The sequence below is a fragment of the Plutella xylostella genome, chromosome 18 (genome assembly GCF_932276165.1).
Source record: "Plutella xylostella chromosome 18, ilPluXylo3.1, whole genome shotgun sequence".
Classification (NCBI taxonomy): domain Eukaryota; kingdom Metazoa; phylum Arthropoda; class Insecta; order Lepidoptera; family Plutellidae; genus Plutella; species Plutella xylostella.
In genome coordinates this window covers 8,077,154-8,099,516 of record NC_063998.1, presented here as the reverse complement: position 1 = coordinate 8,099,516, position 22,363 = coordinate 8,077,154, and the positions used below count along the sequence as shown (strand labels likewise).

General features: G+C 42.3%; 1 protein-coding gene across 4 annotated transcripts in view; it reads right to left on the bottom strand.

The window, feature by feature from the left end:
* The window catches only part of LOC105387341 (serine/threonine-protein kinase minibrain), a 95,063-nt gene that overhangs the window by 15,965 nt on the left and 56,735 nt on the right, over positions 1-22,363 (bottom strand). Inside the window, exon 1 of one of the 4 annotated variants that reach the window (XM_048627382.1) lies at positions 8,317-8,499. The exons of the other annotated variants lie outside the window; for them this stretch is intronic. Coding sequence (XP_048483339.1) covers positions 8,317-8,406 — 90 coding nt within the window. The 5' untranslated portion in view covers positions 8,407-8,499. Of the gene's footprint in view, positions 1-8,316; positions 8,500-22,363 lie in introns of those variants that run through there. 4 annotated transcript variants of the gene reach the window in all.

Below are 22,363 nucleotides of genomic sequence, written 5' to 3'. Positions count from 1 at the left end.
TATACCGCTGATAGGTATGAGGCCAACATACCCACTTCACATATCGGGACTAATTCGCATTGCATTGTGATAGTGTTGTTATGTTTACATCATTATGCTTAGATCGTTTTGTTTTGATACTTCGCGGGTCCTCGACCTCTCTATCGACATTCCATTTTTCGAATGCAGTAGAAATCAGAACATCTGCTAAGCTTGAGTTCGCATTAGTGCAATCCTTCGATATAGAGGTGAGAAATTGAAGCACAGGACATGATGGTGCAGTACGAAGTTAAACTCGTATGTATTATGATTTAGAATATATGAATGCGTCAGGAACAAGCCATGCCAAACAGCTGTCTATCATTGAGCAGGCGGTGTGGCAGCAAATATTGGTGTCTGCGTGACGGGAGGCTCGCGCGGCGCCGCGGTGCCGCGGAGGCGAATCCTCGGTCGGTCGGTATGCTAATAAATTTTTCATCGCCCCGCGCCGCCGCCGGCGACATTACTCACACAAGTTAACAACTTATCACGGCTCCAGAGTATCAATTAACGCCGCGGAACTGCGCAAGTTTACATCATTAACACCGTAAAAAGACAGTTATTGCGAGAAAATTTCAGCAATCAATTAGGAGTTTTAAGAGGCGGGCTGGCCTGTGGGGTGGGGGTGGATGCGTGCGGAGTGCAGCGGCGGCGGCGGCGGGCGGCGCGCGCATCTGTGTGCATTCGGCATATTTACCCCGATAGGGGGCGGGCGGGTTCAGTGACCCGACCCAATGCTGGCTGCGTACGTAGGCCGCCGCTCTTCCGCCGGGCCTGCCTCTCCAAACGTTTCATTAGCGACCTGCACTGCACATCAACACGCGGGAAGGCAGCAAACATTGCGCCGAACGTCCCCGCACCGCCTTTTCATTTTGACTCGATAATAATTACCTTAACAGCCTGCTACAACAGACAACAGAGGCTTTTGATGTAGCTGGCATATAAATAAGCTGTATTGGAGTAATGTGAGGGTATTTCGTTCGTTTGTAATAGTACGGAGTCGGCGGATGTTGCGGCAGGTCAGCGCCAGGAGCGGAGCCGACCTCCGGCACAGCCGTATCGATCTCTCCGTGTCGTGTTTATTTCGAACCTACGAGTACTACCCACTAGGCAGATAACTGCTTAAAAATTTATAACAAACCAACTAACACCGGAATCAATACGCCGAAAACTAAAGCGTTTTAAAGTTTAATTTAAAGTGGCGACAGACAAAACTGTTAGGCTTGAAATTATATCTACATACCTAGCTATAGACAGACGACACTTCGTGAATAAAATATGACCAACTTCGGACTGTGATTTGTTGATAACTTATAGCTCCATACAAATAATGTTGCTTTAAATTTCTAACGTTGGTTGATGACCTAAAGCCTCAAACGCAAACAATCACAAACCGCCGGTAGGCACATACCTCTGCTGCATACAAACGCAACCTACCCCAACGCACAGACTGTTGTCCATTGAAATGCATTCCACCCCAACCTGCACGGGGCACACAACCCCCTGTTGGGGCAGGCCATGGCAGACGCACTTTACACCCACATACTCATAACCGCCACTCTATTAGAATGCGTTTTGCTACCTCAAGTCTACATCTAGCTGTTGCTAGCTACCTGTGTTAGGTAGACTAGACATAGTCAAATAACGCAGGTTTCTTGGTGAATATACACAGATCTAATTACTTAATAATGTATTATTACCACTACTTCTAAATAACTCAATAGATTAAATAGTGCAATATTGGTTGGTCAATGATAATTGATTAGTGATAATTCGACGACTATGTACCTATCATGCATGATTGCTGTTAAACCATGTTAACTTGATACAGCCTTCGTCAGCAGCTGAGGCGATGATCTTTAGAGTTTTAGGTGTCCATAAATGGAATTTGTTGGCAATCTGAAACATAGACGAAGTGGCGGACCCTGCGCATTTCAGTATGAATCCAGCGATCGAGTGACGCCGCCTACAATTTATCGTATTGTAACAAAACAAGTGAAGCGCACAGAAGAGAAGATACACAACAACCGTCCAACAAACTTCAATCTCAGACTGTGGGGAGTGAATGAAAATAAATAAACAAAAATCACAATCGACTGTAGTCTTAAAACATCTATGAGCCGCGCTCGGGGGTAAATAAAACCGGGCGGAATGTTACAGCACTGAGGAACAACTCGGAAGAAACCATGTAATGAAAGTTTTTACCGTTTTTTTAAGCTCTTGATGCAAAAACGAGGGATGTTATTATTTTCTTTGGGTATGTATCGAGTATGTAACCTCATGATCATGACCTCACCCTGCTATTACAACACATAAACTGAAATTCCTTAAGTCCACTAACTAAGGTATTCGTTAATAATGGATAGTATTTACTGCGCTGTAATAGCCATATACCTGTTCAATATTTGGTAACATAGCCCTACAAATTTAAGATAACTTAAGACCAATATCCGATATTCATTCCATAGGCAGTTAATTTGAGATATAACACGTGTATACTATGATGAAGTCTGCATTGTACTGTGAATATTTAAACATATCTGCGGTGAAGCGGAAACCAGGGGCTTTAAAAGGGTTTATTAATAAAATCATTTACGCCAGGTACTTAAAATTTATAATTGATTTCAGTTCCATCGAGTGCTTTAGTAGCCGTCTCTTTTTCAGGAACTCTTTTATTTAGTGGTGTTGTTTATAATAAACTAGCTGTTCCCGCGCGCTTCGCTTCGCCTTAATAAGTTTTCCCGTGGGAATTCCGGGATAAAAAGTAGCCTATGTTCTTTCCCAGGGTCTAGACCATATGTATACCAAATTTCATTCAAATCCGTTCAGTAGTTTTGGCGTGAAAAAGTAACAGACAGACAGACAGACAGACAGACAGACACAGTTACTTTCGCATTTATAATATTAGTAAGGATTTTTGAAATACTTTTAAAATTTTAATTTACAGGTAACCATATTTAGAACTTGTTAGGTATTTGTCATGCTTTTTCTGTTGCAAGTTGACCGACTGGATGCTTTATTTTGAATTTAACCTATAGTTTATAACTATATATAACTAACATACTTGCTACTACATATAAATGTTGTAGGTAAGAGGTAAGATGGACTTGTCTAGAGTTCAGAAAATATTTATTATTAGCACATCCCTTGAACTTCACGTTAACTTAAAAAAACGGGATAAAAAGTTAATCCAATGTACTAGCTTTTCACATAAATACCTAACATAATATAAGTAGTTTTTGCATTAAACATATAACACACAATAAAAGGTAACTCAATTACTTATCTAATTGATTAATCCTCCTACATAGGGTAATAAATGTAATAATAACATTAACCGTAACTAATATTTTGATTCCGTGCAAGTGTAAAATTTATAAACATTGGGATTGTCTATAACTGTTTGTTTAGCTTACTGAATTAGTTAACGGAAATCGGCATTAATAAACATGGTTTAATTCGGTTAGTTGGTATAAATGGCATATGTATCGTAGGCGTATGATTTTATAGTGCTCATCATCCTACGCATAGTGAGAAAACATCGTCAAGTGCATTGTACTTATTCAAAAACGGCGATACGGTTCGCAACCTATCACGTGAGTACAAATAACTCATCCACCCCTTATCTCCTATGGCCAATGGCCATCTCTTCTTCAGCCCTCATTCAAACATAATCATAACTAACGTAATTTAAAAGTTGGCAAAAACGTAAAGCGGTCTACTAATATTGCATATATGAGTTATAATGAGTACAAAAATACTAGTATAAGCAAACAAATAGATCTCGAATGAAAATTCAAACAACTCGAGCGTACCACGCCATGAAACAGCACAGCCGAGACCTAAATCCGGATACAATAATCAGATTTCTTCCGACAATCTATCTTATTGTTTACACGGGCCGGGCGGACCCGGGTTAATAATGTGGCGAGAGGGTACGTTTTATTAATTACACGTCGAGATCGACAGACACAAGTTCTGGCGGCAAGTTTTTAGCGGCAGGCGGCGGCGCAGGTAGCAAGAGTCGACAAGTTGCTCGTGAGCGATCGTAAACTAATAATTAAATCTTGTCGCGGCAGCCCCCGGCCGCCGTGCGCTAAGAACCCATTAAAAATCATACGCGCTCAAAAAGCGCACGCCCGACGCGCGCCGTCTCTCCAAACTTTGACCTCGCAATTACTGAAATTAGTTTGATTTACCATTTTAATTGTAGCAAAAAGCCTATTTTTCCAGCGGCGTGGACCGTCGCGGCGACGTTGGAATCTCGACCGAGTGACTTTCGATCAAAGGGTTCATTAGAGGTCGGCGGGTTGGCGTTGCAGGGCGGGCGGGCGGCGGGAATTTGTGCCGTGCGGCGCGGCGTTAGGGCGTAGATTGTTTTGGAGGAGGTCGGTAGGCGCGAGAGGAGAGCACTCGAGGTCGGATGCTGTGAAGCGGGAGGGGCGGGGAGGGGGGGTGGTACAAAATCGATATTGTCGGGCGTCGGGCGGCGCGCGGCGTCTTCGCTCCCCCCCCGCGCGCCTGTAATGAATGAGAGCCCACAGTAGTCGCTGCGGCGGCGGCGGCGGCGATACGGCACGTCGCTGAGATAACCGACGGCTGCTGAATCTCATCGACGGCCACAATCCACACCTGCGATACTCAATTTCCGCACCAGATGTGGTGCGGACTTCAAGAAATAAAACGTTTTAAAAACAAAAATAATACCGTTTTACTTTCCCTTATTGCGGCTCACTATAATACAGGAGATTGCTTTTTAAACTGTTATTGGTCAATAAAAGGAAAAAAACGCGGGAGTCGTGGGACTGTATTTAGGTATAAGCGACAAGCGAAAAGGTCCAAACTTTGACCTTTGAACTTTAGTCACATAACATGGTACATAAAGCAGCTACTCGGTACATGTCGAAAATGAATCCTACGAGACAGAAATGAAAAAGCCCTTTTGAGGGATAAGGACCACAGATGTATTATTCAATAAGCTAATTACGACGGTTCCAGATATGCTCAAGAGACTTAATCCTCTTCAAAAAGGATATATTCGAGAATTTTAATACCACACAGTACAAGCTTAAAATCTTGGCACGAAGGACTAGTAAAACGACGACAAAAACTGCAGAGAAATAAACACAAACTTAATAAAATATCCTCTGTATAGAACAAAAAAAAAAAACGTTGGCCACATAATGAGCGCCAAGATGTTATTCTGATATTCAAACCATAAACACTGGGGCTGATTACTATTGCTACAGTATCGGTGACCTCACCAGGTGCCAGCAGCTTCATGCTCAGAACATGAAGGGGGTACAAGTGGCTGATAGCATATGTGGGTACAGTCAGCAAAAGAGACATGTATAACTTTCAGCGCAAACATATTATTATTATTATTATTTAATTCTTTATTGCACAAATATAAAAATACATGTACAAAAGGTGGGCTTAATGCTAAGAGCATTTTCTACCAGCCAACCTACAGGAGGTGCAGGAAAACAAGTACAAAGATGTGCAAAAAAAAAAAAAAACGAAAAAGTATGTAAGATGAAAAAACTAAATAGTCACTTAATAATTATCTTAATATATAATAACAATACATTCAAATAATTATATAAATTTATAAAAGATAATAATAAAATACATATAATATTAGGATACATAAATATAATATATACAAACATATAATAATATAATATCCAGACTGGTACACGAAAATGCTATTTACAATATTTAAATAAATACTTATATTCATTCAGTAATAGTAAATTAGTACTGTATCACTCAGTAGCATGAGTTGGAAAATCCAATAGATGCATTCGAGTGAGGAGACAAAATATTATTGGATTCATCAATCCTCTTCATAGGACTCATGTCCTAAGATGGATCGTATCAGAAATGAGGTTATCCGTCAGAGGACTAAGGTTACCGACATAGCTGTCAAAATATGCAAGCTGAAGTGGCAGTGGGCTGGTCATATCTGCCGAAGAACCGATAACCGTTGGGGTAGACGAGTTCTCGAGTGGAGACCACGAACAGGCAAACGCAGCGTGGGACGCCCTCCTGCCCGTTGGACTGACGACCTTAGGCGGGTGGCGGGTAGTGGTTGGATGAGGAAGGCCGAGGACCGAGTGTTGTGGCGCTCCTTGGGAGAGGCCTATGTCCAGCAGTGGATGACTATTGGCTGATGATGATGATGATGATGTCCTAAGCTCAAACTGTTTGCTCTGGAGGGGTGATTATCTCTTTTGCTGTCTGTACATAGGCACAGCACCGTCGTATGTAGAGGTAGAGACAGCCGGAGAGAGCCCACGACAGATATAAATAGACACCGGCGAGACGCGATGATAAACGAAAGCGTTCCGATTTAACAGCTGACTCTTCAAGCCGGCAGATTAAGTTACTAACACATTAAACAAATTAATCAAACACGAACCAACCTCGGAGAGGATCCGTTTCAAAAATTCCATAACATCCGAAACTGCGTAGCCAGCCACCGAACACGATAAACTAGAATTAAACAGGGTTTTTGAATGTTTTCGGAATGACGAGACAGAGAGAGGGAAAGTCGGTGGGAACGGGATAGAAGAATCGCGTATAAATAAAACAATGCCGATGACAACGAGCTTCGTAATACAACAGCTGAAAATCGTCGCTGAAATACACAGCTGAGCTTTCAGGCGTTCACGAGATTATTTTTGAAAACACTGCACGGAATGTTTGAGTTGTCTCCGCATTACGTCAATGACCATGCATAAAATCTATCAAAACATGTAGGTATGTAAGTATGATCTTTACTGTAAATTTTAAATCACAGCTGGTAATAAATCTGAGGTGGAGCTAGAAAATAGCAGCTGAGAAATTAAGATGATGTCGAATACACGAAGACATAAAAGGAATAAATTGAACATTTGCAGCAGGACGGTTATAAATATTTGAAACGTAACGTCCAACGCCGACGCGCCGCCGGAGGGCCACTCTACACTGACGAGAAACGAACGAACGAGAGCTGTCGTGCAATCGGCACGTTTCATACAACCCTGATAGAGCCGTGGCTCTGCGAAACTTCCGTTTCTCGTCATATAGAGTAACCCCCAGCTACGTGGAGCATACAAAGTTTTCCACTATCTATGCAGTAACCCAGTTCTAAAGATATAACCGCAATCTAAGACAAAGTATGATCGTTTAAACTCATATTTAGTTCGCGGAGTTTCCTCGGAGGATGCGGCAGACGCTTGAGAAGAATAAAATTTGATCTTTTGATAAAATTTAGATTATATTTATAGATGTTATATATTTATTTATATATAAATATAATCTATATTATTATGTTTATTGATATCTAGTATTTGTATAAGTAAATGATTTAAGAGACGTTCTTTCCAGTACTGACATCAAATGTGATAAACAATCGAAGATATGCCTCTACGTTGGACACACAGACAGGTACAGACTATGTAGTCAGCAATAACTGTAATAGCACAAGAAAACGACAACTCAGAATTAGGTAGTTAGAGCCATTGATACCAGTAGCCACGCTAAAGTGGGTCAACACAGTCGCGCCAAATGTCTGCCACACCTTCATAGCAACAAAACATTATGTGCCAGCATGTAAACAAATGTAGCCGATTCCATATACTCGACATGCATGCAAGTTGGCCTAGTTATTGAGCAAATTATTAAGAGCATAGTTCAAGTACCCATAAATAGATTAAATGAAAGTCAATAGTGCCATTATCGCGCAGGCGGATAACAAATAACAAAACCTCAGGCGTCGGATGCATAAAAACTAATTCTAGTATATACGGAAAACTGCTTGTCACTTTTTGCGTAGCGTCTAGTCTGCGGTAAGGTACTTCACCTGTATTCAATTAAAACTTGCTCAGTACCATTGCTAACGTAAACACAGCATGCAGGTATTACACTGTCAGCAAAAGTACTGGCCTAGAAAACATGGCGTGTTGTCACGCACAACCTAAGAAAAAAGTTAAAACGCTTGCAGAAGATGAACTTTCATTTCCTTGGCGCTACTGCGTCGTAAACAATTCGTGACCTTTGCTCGTGTGCATCACTCGGATGCCTCATGTCATGATACAACACCCTACCAATGACGCAAACGAACAACAACTCTCAATTACCAGGAACGTAAACATAGAAATAAGTGGCAAGTAAAGCGTACGAGGATGAAGGGTGGCATAATTATTGTTGCTGGACAAAACATTGGAAATCGAGTAGTAGTTAAGGTTGGAACGGCTAATTTCGATGGAGGCAAAGACCGTGGTGATGTAAGAAGTGTATAATCGGACTCACGGCTCTGACGGCAAGCAGCGATCGCCAGCGAAGCGCATCAAGTAGGGAGCTGAGCGCCGCGCGCGCCGGGCCCTCCCCTTCGCGAACCATCGCCTTCACGCCTGGGCGCCTGGTCGCTGACCAACACACACTGCACTACGGCGCACTCGCTGTAGGGAGCGACCACCAAGACAGTTTTAACCGCAAGGCCTTTTGACTATTTAAATAAACAGCTTCAGAAACAAACCGCGATAAGCGGCCGCGCCAACGCGACTGGCTCTTTTATCGCATACGACACCTATTCGTTCCAGTAAGTAGGATTTGCTCACGGTCGAGATCTGAAGTTGTTTTGGACACAGCCGATGCCCTCAATCTGGATGAGCAGAAATTGGAGCGACTAGCGAACCCTATAGCTATGATGTAGCTTATGTGCCAGATTCGCAATGTGCGTATGTGAGAATAGGATAAGATTTTGTGTCCATAACAAAGATGGATGACCGCGAATCTGGTTGAAGCTGGAGTTTTTAAATTAAACAAACATTTCAATTTTGACACAGCTAAGTGCCTATTGATTTATGCCAAAGCATGTGACGACTGATGCTGACGACAAAAGACTGCAAAGAATTATGAAGGACTCATTCATTTTCAGGTTATGTGCGAGGTATGCATGTAAATAGAATGGCCAAGTATATTTAGACGGGAGGTTGGGGTCATGTCATGAGTCCAGGTCGATCACTCGGATAACGGGTCGGTACTATATCGGTTGTTCGGGTCGTTGACAGGGTTTTTCCGGAATTGCAGCCGATCCGCATTTTCCGCGGCGGGGCGACCCCGTGCGGGCTAAAACCGGCCAAAACCGAGCGGAGGATAATATTTGCGAGTCGTCGAGACAGATTATTTCGGGCACAACTGCACGGTTACGTTCATTGCGCTATTGAATGCGAAGCCAAATCCTCATACGTACCTTGTTTGTACAGCTTCTAGAGGAGAAAATTTAGTATAAGCAATATAGTTTTTAATATTGAGAGGCTACACACTACATTCAGAAAAAAAGCATATAATATAGGATCCATCAAAGGTTCCGAAAATGTAAACATCTCTTTCAGAGAGTACATCAAAAGCTCGAGAAATTCTTGTTTTGACAACATAAATAGCTGCAAAAGCTTCATCAAAGCGTTTCGTCAGCAAATAAATTGATTATAAGATGTACGTACGCAATGGTATGTGGGGGCTTCCCGTTGTCATAGATATTAAGACATTTCCGCATTCCAAGATAAAGCACGCAGTTTAGAATTTCATCCTCTGTAGCTATAGATTAAGCGGAATTCAATTTTCATCGCGAGATATCGATTAGATACCAATCAAACATCGCCGCTGAGCGGGTCTGCTCTACGAGAAATAAAACTACTGACCGACCCGTTTTTAATGAAACAATTGATTGGGGCGTAAATAATACACTTTTCGTTGACATTGCGTGAACTATTAGCGTGTCCAGTTAATAGTGAATTTAAATGGTGTGTGCACACAACACCTCCAGGTCCATAATTAGCGTTGGAATAATATAAATATTTTCGGTTCGGGGGAGAAGCCCGCCACGGCCTCCGCACACTGTTAATTTTGGAATCGATCCCTCGACGCTCGGTGAAGTAGAATCAATATTTGTTAACCGGCAATTGTTTCTTTAGGTTCTTGACCTTAATCACGATTCAATTACCTCTCCGAGTTGAGTGTACCTGAGTAGTACCTACCTGCCTATGTACTTGCTTCCGTGTACTCCTAAAAACGTTTCGTCGCGTGCCACTCGAAAGGGGGAATGGGAAAACGATTCTATTCACAAGCAAGAACACCGATGGCATAAACCAATCATTATCGAGCCATTTATTCGGCAAATTGGCTCCATCGATAGCAGTCTCCATTATTTTCATTACAACCGCGACCCGCCTGGGGCGGCTATGACGAGCGGCGGCATCAGGGGGGTCACTCTATACTGACAACTAACAGACGAGAGCTGTCGTGCAATCGGCACGTTTAATACAACGACATAAAGTAGAAGCTCACGTAGCATCGATCCGAAACTTAGTTTTTCGTCAGTATAGAGTAACCCCAGTCTGAGAGCGCGAGACGATAAAACATGTCCGCGACTTGTATGGCCCACTCGAATCGGTAGCGGAAGTGCAAACACATTCGCATTATTAGTACGTTTTATGTTTCCGATAAACGGGTTTATTTCATAATATATTTATAAACTTACAGGAGTAAGGACACCTAAATGCCATTTTCCAATGATCTAATCTGTTTTTACAACGGAAGAGACAGATTTTAGCGATTAGACCTCAGTTTTTGCATGTATGTTATTAAAGTCTTTAAATTATATTTTATGCTATGCAAAGAAAGAATTTCCTACATTTGAAGAAGACCCGTGGACCTCCAGCAGTGGGGACGTGACGGGTTGTGATGATTTTTATTGAAACAACTAAAGCAAAAGTGGCCCCAAAACCATAGACTCGCCTACAAGTTTCGCGCAAATAATTGAAACCCAAAAACATTCGTCTGCCTCTTGGCCCGCGTCTCGCCGGCAGCGGCGGCGGGGCACGCGACAGGCGCGATACAGATCTCGCTCTAATGGAGTCGCTCGCTGCACCCAATCATTAGTTCCGTTCCCGGGGGCCACTCTATACGACGAAAAACGAAGTTTCGGGCGCTGCCGCGCGAGCTACGTCTCCTAGTCACAACGACTATTAAATGTATCGTTCGTTTTTCATCAGTATAGAGTAACCCCACCGTTCCGACGCAGCGGTCGGTAATCGGAGTTTTCAATATTTTCAGACGGGTCGCCGATTAACCGACGATAAACGGGAAATGTTGCCTGCTCGGTGCAGTGCAATGCGACCCCATGGCGGCTGTCGCATTCTTTGATTAAAATGCGAAATAATTACAAGAGCAATGAAAAAGTTCCACCTTGTTCTTGTGAGCGTAATAGGGACCGACTCTAAGTACCTATTATTAAATATCCTATCGATTTCGGAGTACGATAAAAGTACCACTTTCATCTTACACCATATCCAATATCTTAAATCCCAGTCCTAGAGTCTACCAATCAAATTCGCTGTCTAAAACGGACGGGCTGTTTATCGGTCAATAGACCAATCGGCGGCCTGCATACTGTCTTCAAAGCCAGTAATTTCTAATATCTGACGAATGGCTGTCGAGCGGAGGAGGCAGACGATGCGACCGGTGATCGCTGCACCAAATGAGAATGCAAATTCTACGTTATTTATTATGTAAAAATATTCTGGCAATGTTTTACCTCAATATAAAAGCGGTTAAGTTTGTTTTTAGGCATCCGCTGATCACGCTGATAAGAAAAGACACATAAAAAATTATATCCATAAATTCACCAGTTAATTAATAAATAATAAAAAAACACACGCACTCACGCCTTGTACTACAGTACTCCCTTGCGGGGTAGGCAGAGGTGCATTGCTGCACCCACTTTTCGCCAGAGTGTTATGTTAGTCCCAATGTAATAGGGGGCGGGCCTATTGCCATTTTACGGGCACATCCAAGACCCGAGAACAAATATCTGTGTTTAAACAAATATCTGCCCCAGCCGGGAATCGAACCCGGGACCATCGGCTCAGTAGTCAGGTCACTAACCACTACGCCATTCGGTCGTCAGTTAATTAATAATACATGCATAATATAAGTTGCTGCCCCTTTTCCCATCAACGATCTTTTAAAGCCTGACTTGTAAATTTGTGCTCTTCCTTTTCAAGATTTGACCCAAAGAAATTTTAATAATGAACTATTAATGAGCTGACACTATATTTGCAATCAAACCGCATCTGAAAACGCCAAACACGGTAGTCTGATCTGATGTATCCCTTACGTCCTGGAAGATCACCGGACAAATTGCGGCTGAGCGCGTGACGTGTGAGTGCGGACCGCGCGATCACCGCGCGATAACCGGGCGATAGCGCCCGTCAATCGCCCGGGAACAGGGACGATGATGGTGCGTTTATCGCAAGGTGAGCGAGGGTTCACTACACCACCGTTTATTTGATCAACCTCGTAACCAACAGATCGGACGGTGATTACGGAAATGGAAAGTTTACTGTGTGACGGCGGCGTCAATGTTTACTCATACCGCGCATACGTACTGTAGGTTATTATCGGGGAGAGGTGTCGAAAAATTACACACTAGCGCATAATCTCACGCGTCACGGCATCTGCAGATACGTAGGAGCGTGGAAACGAGAAAAAACTAGTTCCACGTAGACACGTGACGTATGTTTGACGGTTGCCGTTTTTCTTCAGCGCCGTCTGGTTGCCATGGCGTTTGGACTCGTTATTTATCTTGTAACTATGCGAGCTCGGGACACGTCATTCGCAGAGCTGAAAAGTGTGAGTAATACGCGCTAACTAACCGAACAATAACAGTGTAGCTATTTAACGTTTGGACTAGCCTTTACGAATTGAATTATAAATATTTTTGATAATTAGGAGACGCTTGTAAAATTAAATCGGATGTTAAAAACTAACATCAAGACATCATAATATTGAATTACACTAATTACATGTCGCCTACAGCGAAGCGGATGCATTAAAATTACTTTCAGGTGTCAAAGAGTGACTAAACGTATTTATCCTGATGTAATTAGACCGCCCTTCGCTGCAAAATAGAGCTTTTACGTGCATAGAAGATACAAGCTCGCCAAACATGTGCAGGTGTATTACATAGTTATGTGCTTTACATAGATAAATATATAATAGTGGCATTGAAGACCTGACTGAAATACACAGGGAGCATCACTGAAAACCATTAAAGACTTTACAGTTTTAAATGCATTTAGAATTGAAGAAGACAGATGTGGCGTGCTTTGGGAGAGGCCTACGTTCAGCAGTAAACTTCTATAGGCTGAATAAGAAGATATAGAAGAGGCCTATGCCGAACAGTCGGCTATTACTGGCCGAAACATTCTACCCCAATGTTCGCCTACTTCGTGTCAACAGTACGCAGCAATCTTAACAAGTCTCAGCAGTTAGCGGATTGTTACTGAACGTTAACGAACTAGCGCGAGTTAAACTCCGTTTAGTTGAGCACTTTCCCGAAGTTTCGAGTGTTCTTCACACATTGGGGGAGATGTTTTTGTGAGGTTATGCTCAGTTGCAACAGGGACCAAGTGTTTGCGCTGGCCGAGGAGCCAAATCTAATTCGACGCAACATTAAACTGTTCCGAGAAAATTTCGCAAGAACTACATATTTCTTACATACATACAACTCGCTTAGGTAAATAGTCCGGAAGATATAAATCAGCCAGATTTTTCTGAAATGCGGCCCAGTTAGTCAGACATGTTGGGTACACGATGAAAACGTATTGCAATATTATTAATGGGCTTGGGAGGATATCACGATATAATCCAAAAGCTTCTAATTAACAGAGTTTATGTAAATAATGTAAAAGTAACATTACATTATAATCTAAACATAAACGGAGTCGCAATTGTTCTGGTCACGGGTTCAACAGCCCGCATATTCAGAAGCCATCTTGGTTTCAAAGTCCCCAACTATCAACTGATCCGTAGACAAAAACCGCAGACCTCAGAAATTCCAAGTGTCAGGGGGGGTCACTCTATACGAGGAAAAACTACATTTCGGAGCGCTGCTGTTCGAGCCACGACTCTATCTCGTTGTATTAAACGTACCGATTGCACGATAGCTCTCGTTCGTTTGTTTTTTCGTCAGTATAGAGTAACCCTCCTGTCGCCAGGAGAAGGAAAACGGACACTACTCGCCGCTTTCCATCTACGTGCATCCCTTTCACTCCTTATCCACGAGTACTTGTTAAGTTGCATGCGCAGACGCAGGCAACTGGAGCGTTTCGGCGCCGGCGCTCGCCAGCCGCGCTCATTGTTCTACCGCCGCGCAATTATGCACCTTATTGCCTTATTTATATCACTAATTGATTAATAACAAACTTATGCCCGTTTGATTTACGACGACAGACGTAACGGAAATATCTATTAATTATGTATTGTTTGTCGCGTTTGTTCATAAATCTTAAATGGCCAGTTTTGCATATTTATGCTGTCTGTTTTATTTTAATCTTAGTTCTATACAACAAGCCTTCTGATTCTGTTGAAACAGTAGAGAGATCAGTCGAAGCAGATACCGCCACCACACCACACATTACATGATTGGCTAGACGGTCCGACTAGAGCTGTGCTGCTATCCCGGAGTCCATCTACAACGAAACCAATCGACCCCGCGTCACTTCTTTACAAATCCGTGTGTATTTCCGAACCCCGACAACTCTAGTGTTGCGAATGTTGCGAGTCTCTATTCTGTGACTTCGTCGACTACGCCAAATAGATCGGCTGTGCGATACGGAAAGCAATGGAAGCTAAAACACCCGTTCGCATTACGATATTAGTCCGTCAATTGTATTTGTTCTCGGCGAGCGAATGGTTGCGGCGGACTGTTGATTCCCACTGATTAATAGACAAGTTTTTATTATGGTTTACGTTTTAATGATTATGATAAAATAAAGAGATCGCTTTAATAGACAGCCTCTCTTGATCATCATAAATAGTCGCGCGCGCGCATCTACCCGGGTGACAGCGTACGATCCTTTCTACGGCGATAAATTATTTCGTGTCGTTATAATGACGAAAATTGTAAAGTGTAGTGCGTGTAATATAGTTATAGACGAACTGCTGTCTTATATGCAAAATAAAGTGTCGGTGATTGATGATGAAACGCTTGTACGCCTATGCTCATCCGCATTTACTGGTGATGAGATCAAGAAGTCAAAAGCATTATTATTTGACTCGGTTCCAACAGATCGAAGAAAAATTCTACGAAAAAACAAAGGAAGAGAAGCAAGAGATTTGGTGGATATGGTCAGTTTGTTTAGATCGGCAGAGCCCGATACGATACCTGTGTTTGTGGCTCGAGATTTAGACAGGCTGCCTCCGATTACGTTTGATCACTTGGACTGTACTAAATTACTTAAAGATCTTCTGAAAGTGCAAACAGATATTAAAGAGATTAAATGTACTTACGCTACAACAACTCAGCTTAAGGATCTACAAATGGAATTTCATGATTTCAAACATGAATCATTGCCTCAATGTTCAGTGTTTAATAATAATGTAAATAAAAAGCGAGGTACCTGGACATTGGATAGCGGACCCATGGGCTTGTGCAGTCAAAGTGATTCTATGAATTTACCTACAAGCCCACAGTCTCCGAAATGTGTGCAAGAATCTACACAACAGTATAGAGATATTGTATTGTTAACGCCTGCGGTACCTACGCAAAATAGCTACGATGCGCTAGCCCATTCGCCAATTTCAGCAGTTGCGGGTAGCGGTCACGTCTGTGCACCGGGCGCGGGCGGCCCGAGCGGGCGCGATGACTCAGAGCGTGCCCCGATAGCAACCGTCGTCGTCGCCGCCACTGCCGCAAACATGACGTCACCGGAGGCCGGTCCAACCGGATCTTATTCGTCTAATATTGTGGAACGGATGACACTTGCGCATGAAAACAACTGCTCACCACGTATACCTAATGACGGCAACACAGGGTGGGTAAAAGTAACGAAACGCAAAAACACTTCGAAATACCGCTTTACTGGAAAATCAGGTATAGCAAAGGACCATGCGTGTAAATTTAAGGCCGCGGAAAGAAAAGTACCCTTCTTCATTACAAATGTACACAAAGAAACTTCCGAAACGGACATTATTGAGTACATTTACTCGAGGACCCAGGAAACGGTGTCACTACACAAAATAAACTCAAAGAAACAAAATGACCACATAGCGTACAAGATGTTTGTGTTGAACAGGAACGTGCCTGTATATTTGGATGAAACGTTTTGGCCGCAAGGTATAATCTTCAGGCGCTTCGTTAACTTTGATCATAAAACAGCGAACGGAATTTTTTCTGTAAACGAAACCGAGAGACAAAATAATGGATAGTCGTCTTTACAGGTTTGCCAGTTTCAACTGTAAGAGTGTGAAACGTTCGATAGACGGCATAAGAGAACTGTGCAATTCGTGTGATCTCATAGCACTACAAGAGACATGGTTACTGCCTACGGATATACCATACTTAAGTACAATTAACAAAGAGTTTGGTTGTACGGGGACATCTGCTGTGGACACTTCAAGTGGAATATTGCAGGGAAGACCGTTCGGAGGAGTGGCTCTGTTATGGAGAACTAGTGTCTTTCAAAATGTGTCAGTTTTAAATTGCAATAATGTTCGTGTGTGTGCCATAAAAATAATAACGAGTGATCGACCTGTGATAGTAATGAGTATCTACATGCCAACAGATTCTAAGGATAATTTACCCGAATTCACGGACTGCCTTGGGACTGTAAGTGCTATTGTTGACGAATATGGTATCGAATCAGTGTTTTTATTGGGTGATTTTAATGCTCATCCGCATGAATTATTTTTTAACGAGCTATCTGATTTTTGTCAAGAACAAAATTGGTCTTGTATCGATGTTGATAAACTGGGAATATCCTCTGACACTTACACCTTTATTAGTGAGGCTCACGGTACACGAAGGTGGTTAGATCACAGTATCATAACACAATCGGTTGTTAGTTCTGTGTCTAATGTGTTTGTCAAATATGATACTCTGTGGTCTGACCATTTTCCTTTAATAATTGAGTGCAATTTAAATCTTATTACACCAAAGTTAGCTTCTAAAAGCATTAAAGACAATGGAGTGGTGTGGGGGGATAGAAACGAAGACGAAGTTGCCTCCTACAGTAAGGAGTGTCATAGGCTACTAGGGTGCGTTGATTTTCCAGCTCAATTCACAGACTGTGCTGACCATTGCTGTGGTGAGCCGGACCACAGAAGCGTTCTCGACAATCTGTACTCGGACATTGTGACCGCCCTACAGGCGGCGGCTAAGGTGAGTCGAGGAGGCAGTAAGGGGGTAGGCCGGGGCCCACGTATAGTAGGGTGGAACAAGCACGTCAGTGCGGCTCATCGGGAGGCCAGATCGAGGTTTCATGAATGGTTGTTAAGCGGTAAACCTAGTTCAGGATGTGTTTACGATGATATGAGCAGTAGCCGAAAGGTGTTTAAGTCCAGACTAAAGTGGTGCCAAGACCACCAGGACCAAATAAAAATGGATGCCCTTGCAGAAAAACATGAGAGAGGTAATTTTCGAACGTTTTGGAAAACCACGAGTAAGATGAACCCGCGACCTGGTCTCCCGGTGAGTGTCGGTTGTTTAGGGACCAGTTTACAATCAATTCTCCCCTGGGCCCTGCTCGGACGATGCCCAATGTTGAGACCCATGTACAGAAAATGAGTACTCGTTTTACAGCAAAAGAAATAGCAAAGGTCATAAAGTCTATATCTAGAGGAAAATCTCCAGGTCATGACGGTCTCAGCATTGAGCATCTCCAATACGCGGGTCCTCATATATCTAGGGTTCTAGCAATGTTCTTTACATTATGTGTTAGACACTTTTACTTACCTCCTGAGATGTTAAGTACGGTGGTGGTGCCTGTCTTGAAAAATAAAACCGGAGACGTTGGAGATATGAATAACTATAGGCCCATATCTCTGGCGACAATCCTTGCGAAGGTTTTTGATGCCTTACTGAATGTGCATTTACAAAATCACTTGGTATTGCACGGTAATCAGTTCGGTTTTCGACCGAACCTATCAACTGAGAGTGCAATACTAAGTTTAAAGCACACAGTGAGGTACTACACCGATAGACAGACTCCGGTGTACGCCTGCTTCCTTGATCTCTCCAAAGCCTTTGACCTGGTCTCCTACGACATCTTATGGGGAAAACTGAGGGATATCGACTTGCCTCATGAGCTAGTTACAATTTTTCAGTACTGGTACTCGCACCAGGTCAACAACGTGAGATGGGCGGGCGTGATGTCCGAGTCTTTCGGTATGGAGTGCGGGGTGAGACAAGGGGGGTTAACCTCCCCCTCACTCTTTAACCTATATGTGGATGCGCTGATCGTCGCGCTTAGCAAGCAGCATGTCGGATGTCACGTAGACGGCGTATGTGTAAACAATTTGAGCTACGCAGATGACATGGTGCTGCTGAGCGCGTCGGTCTGCGGTCTGAGGAAGCTTCTGCGGATCTGTGAGGATTACGCAATGAGTCATGGTCTGAAATATAATGTGCCGAAAAGCAAATACATGGTCTTTGCGGCCGGTTCAAAACGTCCCGACGGTGTGCCGCCCATCAGACTATATGGCGTGCCTTTGGACCGGGTAGAACATTTTAAATACCTTGGGCATGTTCTAACACCAGACCTCAAAGACTGTGCTGATATAGAGCGGGAAAGAAGGGCCCTATCGATAAGAGCAAACATGTTGGCTCGCAGGTTTGCACGTTGTTCACAAAATGTAAAAATAACTCTCTTCCGAGCATTTTGTACCTCATTATACACGTGCAGCTTGTGGGCTAACTACACGCAGAAGTCTATTAGGGCCCTTCAAGTCCAGTATAATAACGCGCTAAGGGCAGTGTTGGGGCTGCCCCGTTACTGCAGCGCTTCAGGCATGTTCGCGTGGGCGCGCACTGACTGCTTCCACGCGACCGTGCGGAAGCGCTGCGCGTCCCTGGTGCGGAGGGTGCGGGCCAGCGCCAACACTGTCCTTGCGATGATTGCGAACAAAGAGGAGTGTCCTTATATCCGCCACTGCTGTCAAAAACATGTCACAACGAACAGTGGCAGATATAATATTATTAAATTTTAATTATTATGATTTATTGTATGTTTGTTTTTATATAAATTTTATTTACGTTGACAATATTATTCAAAATGTATCTTTGTTTTCGATTTATATTATTTTACTCATTGATAATTTATTTTAAATTTTACTGCATAATATTATTGTACCTAATGAATGTTTTAAAATTTTCTGTTAATTTGTTCCTCCGATTTTGTTTGTGTTCTATGTGTAAATTGTATTTTTAATGTGTAAATGTAATTTTGATGTTTTATATTATGAGTCCGTGGTTACTTGAAATAAATGAATTTATTATTATTATTATTATAAATATATAAATTTTTATATCTTGTATGTATATATTTGTAACAGGTTCTTAATCTGTGATATGTGTATTTGTATATAATAATATTTGTATTGTATACTTTTCGTATAGAGAGCTATTAGGTCGTGCATGTTCTAATATGTATTTGGCATATCTGTATCATGATATTGGGCCATCAATCTCCCGGCCAAGATAATGGGGCCGCGATGGCGATGTAATAGTTCCTTGACCGAAGCGGATTGAAATATCATTCTAACTGGCCAGTGCGCCCTACGTAGTGCCAGGCTGAAATAACTCCAAGCAAGACAAGAGCTGACCTAATTTTAAATTTGGAATGGATAGTAGCGTCGCCGCCATTGTGGATATCGATGACGTATTACTACAATTCGTCTCATTATTGATTTATGTTAATTCAGTTGTTCTACTAATTATAGACGCAATTGAATCCGTGGCGCATGTACCGTTGGCAGCCTTACCATTGATATTTGGTATAAATATCGATCATGGGTGTTGTGTTCGCTTACCTGCAACAAAAAAAGTAATGGAATGTAAATATGTCGATGAACTAGATGTGAACTGAACGTGGGCAGATATAGCGTTGATAGGTCAGTGCTCTGAAGAAGATCAATACCAGATTGTAATAACAAAAAATGTTGCAAGTCACTGACGGCATCGACACGAGCGGCGGATCAGCCGCGGCGCTGTTTTGACGCAGTAGGGTCGAATCATTTCTCACTAACAGCACACTTTTTACTGAATCATTTCAATAATACTGCATTCAAGAATAGCTCTTTAGCTGACAAGCGCCCAACTAATCAATAATAGATTTCTTCCTAACCACCGTGAATAAAGCTTGCAGCGCTTTGAAAGCTTCGCAAACATCTGGAGAGATCTTACGTAAAGATTTTTAAACGCATTCCAAATTCATCTAAAGCGGTAAAAATCCGAGCGGCAGCTGCGATGACGCAATAATTTCATTAACATTGTCTTTTAATGCACGTTCATTCATTGGGGCAGATGTTTTCTTTTTGTGTGCTCATGAAATTATGTAACATTAGACGCATTTAGGATCCCGAGTCAGGGGTCAGCCACCCAGTATTCATGAGGCCATGACTCATTCCCGCATGCATGAGAATATGTTCGAGACATTTTTGTGAAAAATTGCTGTTTTATTTAAGTTTATGGTCTTAGTCGTCACATATCGCATAGTTTAAATAGGTGTTAGTACGAATATTGTAAATTTACAGCGTTATCGTCCGTCTCCCAAAGGAAGTGGATAAAACCGAGCTGAGTCTACCCAGGAGCTATTCTCAGAGCATAGCCCAGTTTTATACAGAAAACAGTGTAAGACTAGAAGATTAGACGCATAGCCGTCACGGCTCATACGCCGCCGGGCGAGGGGGGCGATCGAGGAGCAGACGGGCCTTCCCTATTCCAGCGGATGAAGCGATGTGACTGCGGTTCTGGATTAGTGCTGAGTATGTTTTTTATTTGTACATAAACAAGAACATAACTTATATACTAACATAAAGGTACAAAAATGGCGGTCTTATCGGTTCAAGCTTTTTCAAGACAACCTTTGGGTGGAAGGGTATGTATATCGAATAGGGCAAAGTTTACAAAAGAATTATAAAGGAATAACGTTATGATATAACAATTATTATTATATTTATTTATTTATTTATTCTTCATTGCACAATATACAAAAGTAATTATGTACAATTAGGTGGACTTAATGCTAAAAGCATTTTCTACCAGTCAACCTACAGGAGGTACAGGGAGTAAATTGTATGGGAGTGCAAAAAAAAAAAGAACTTATTTAAGACAATTTCAGCGAAGAAAACTAAATATGTACTACTTAAATATAATATCCTACAAGAATTATATACCTACAAACTAACTCTAAATACTTATGATTGTGTCGAATTCAGGAATAAGGAGACTGTTTCTATGCAGAAAATAGATGCGTGTGCATTGGCGGCGCGACGAGGATTGTCAGCGATTATTTCAGAGAAGCGATACTGAGCATTCTATAAATAGTTGTCAGTAAAAACCGGATATTTTGCTCGGAATGATTCACAGTTGAGATGCACTGCGTGCGCCAGATGGGGTTTGTCGGGGCTAATTATATTTTATGAGAGAAGAGTAGTTTCAACCTCACAACCATGGACGTAAACCTCCGCAACCTGCACTTCAACTGCAGCGCTAAAACGGTAAGTGTGCATTGTGAAGACACTTCGGCGAAAGAATAACTCGAAACAGACAAAAGAAACGGCGTTGGAAGCCACATTTCGTTTGACAACAATGAGCCATCAAACTCTTACTTCGTTCCGAGTAGCGTTCGGCTGGGGATGGCAATATGAGTCGCAGGAAGGCGACAGTTCCCTAAATTAAGTGATCCAGTCTATTTATAGGCTTAAACGAGTCAGTCCAAGGCTGAGAAGGCTCAGACAATTGATGGCCGCGTGTCCAGCCCACATTTGACTTGCCTCGCTGCCTCGCCACAATCACTTTCCCACTCATAATTGGATGAGCCCAGACTAATATTCGAGATCACAGTGCCCGATAAGGCTAATTTGTTGCTACGGATATGTCTGAGAACAGCGATGGATTGATGAAAGTGATATGCAAATTGCTGGGAATTATAACATTGATATTTCGATAATAGTGTGTAAAGGGGGCAAATATAGTACCTACATAAAACTGTTATGTTGTTTTGTTAAATCAATAAGGTAGGTAGCTATTATATTCTTTAAATTTCATAACAAAGCTAAACAACACAGGTCTACAATGAAACACGGCCTCAGTGAAAGCCTCACAATCAAAAGTGGCCACTCTAGACGCTAAGTATTCGGTAAGCACTTTTGCTTACCCCATGAAATAGAATTTCTTTTAGCTGTGTGTTGTATCAGTCTCTTAAGCGTTCATAAAATTCTGTCTCACTCGCGCGAGTGCCGCGATATAAATCATCAAAGCTTGCCGCCGCCACCAAAAAGGCTACAAGAAGCT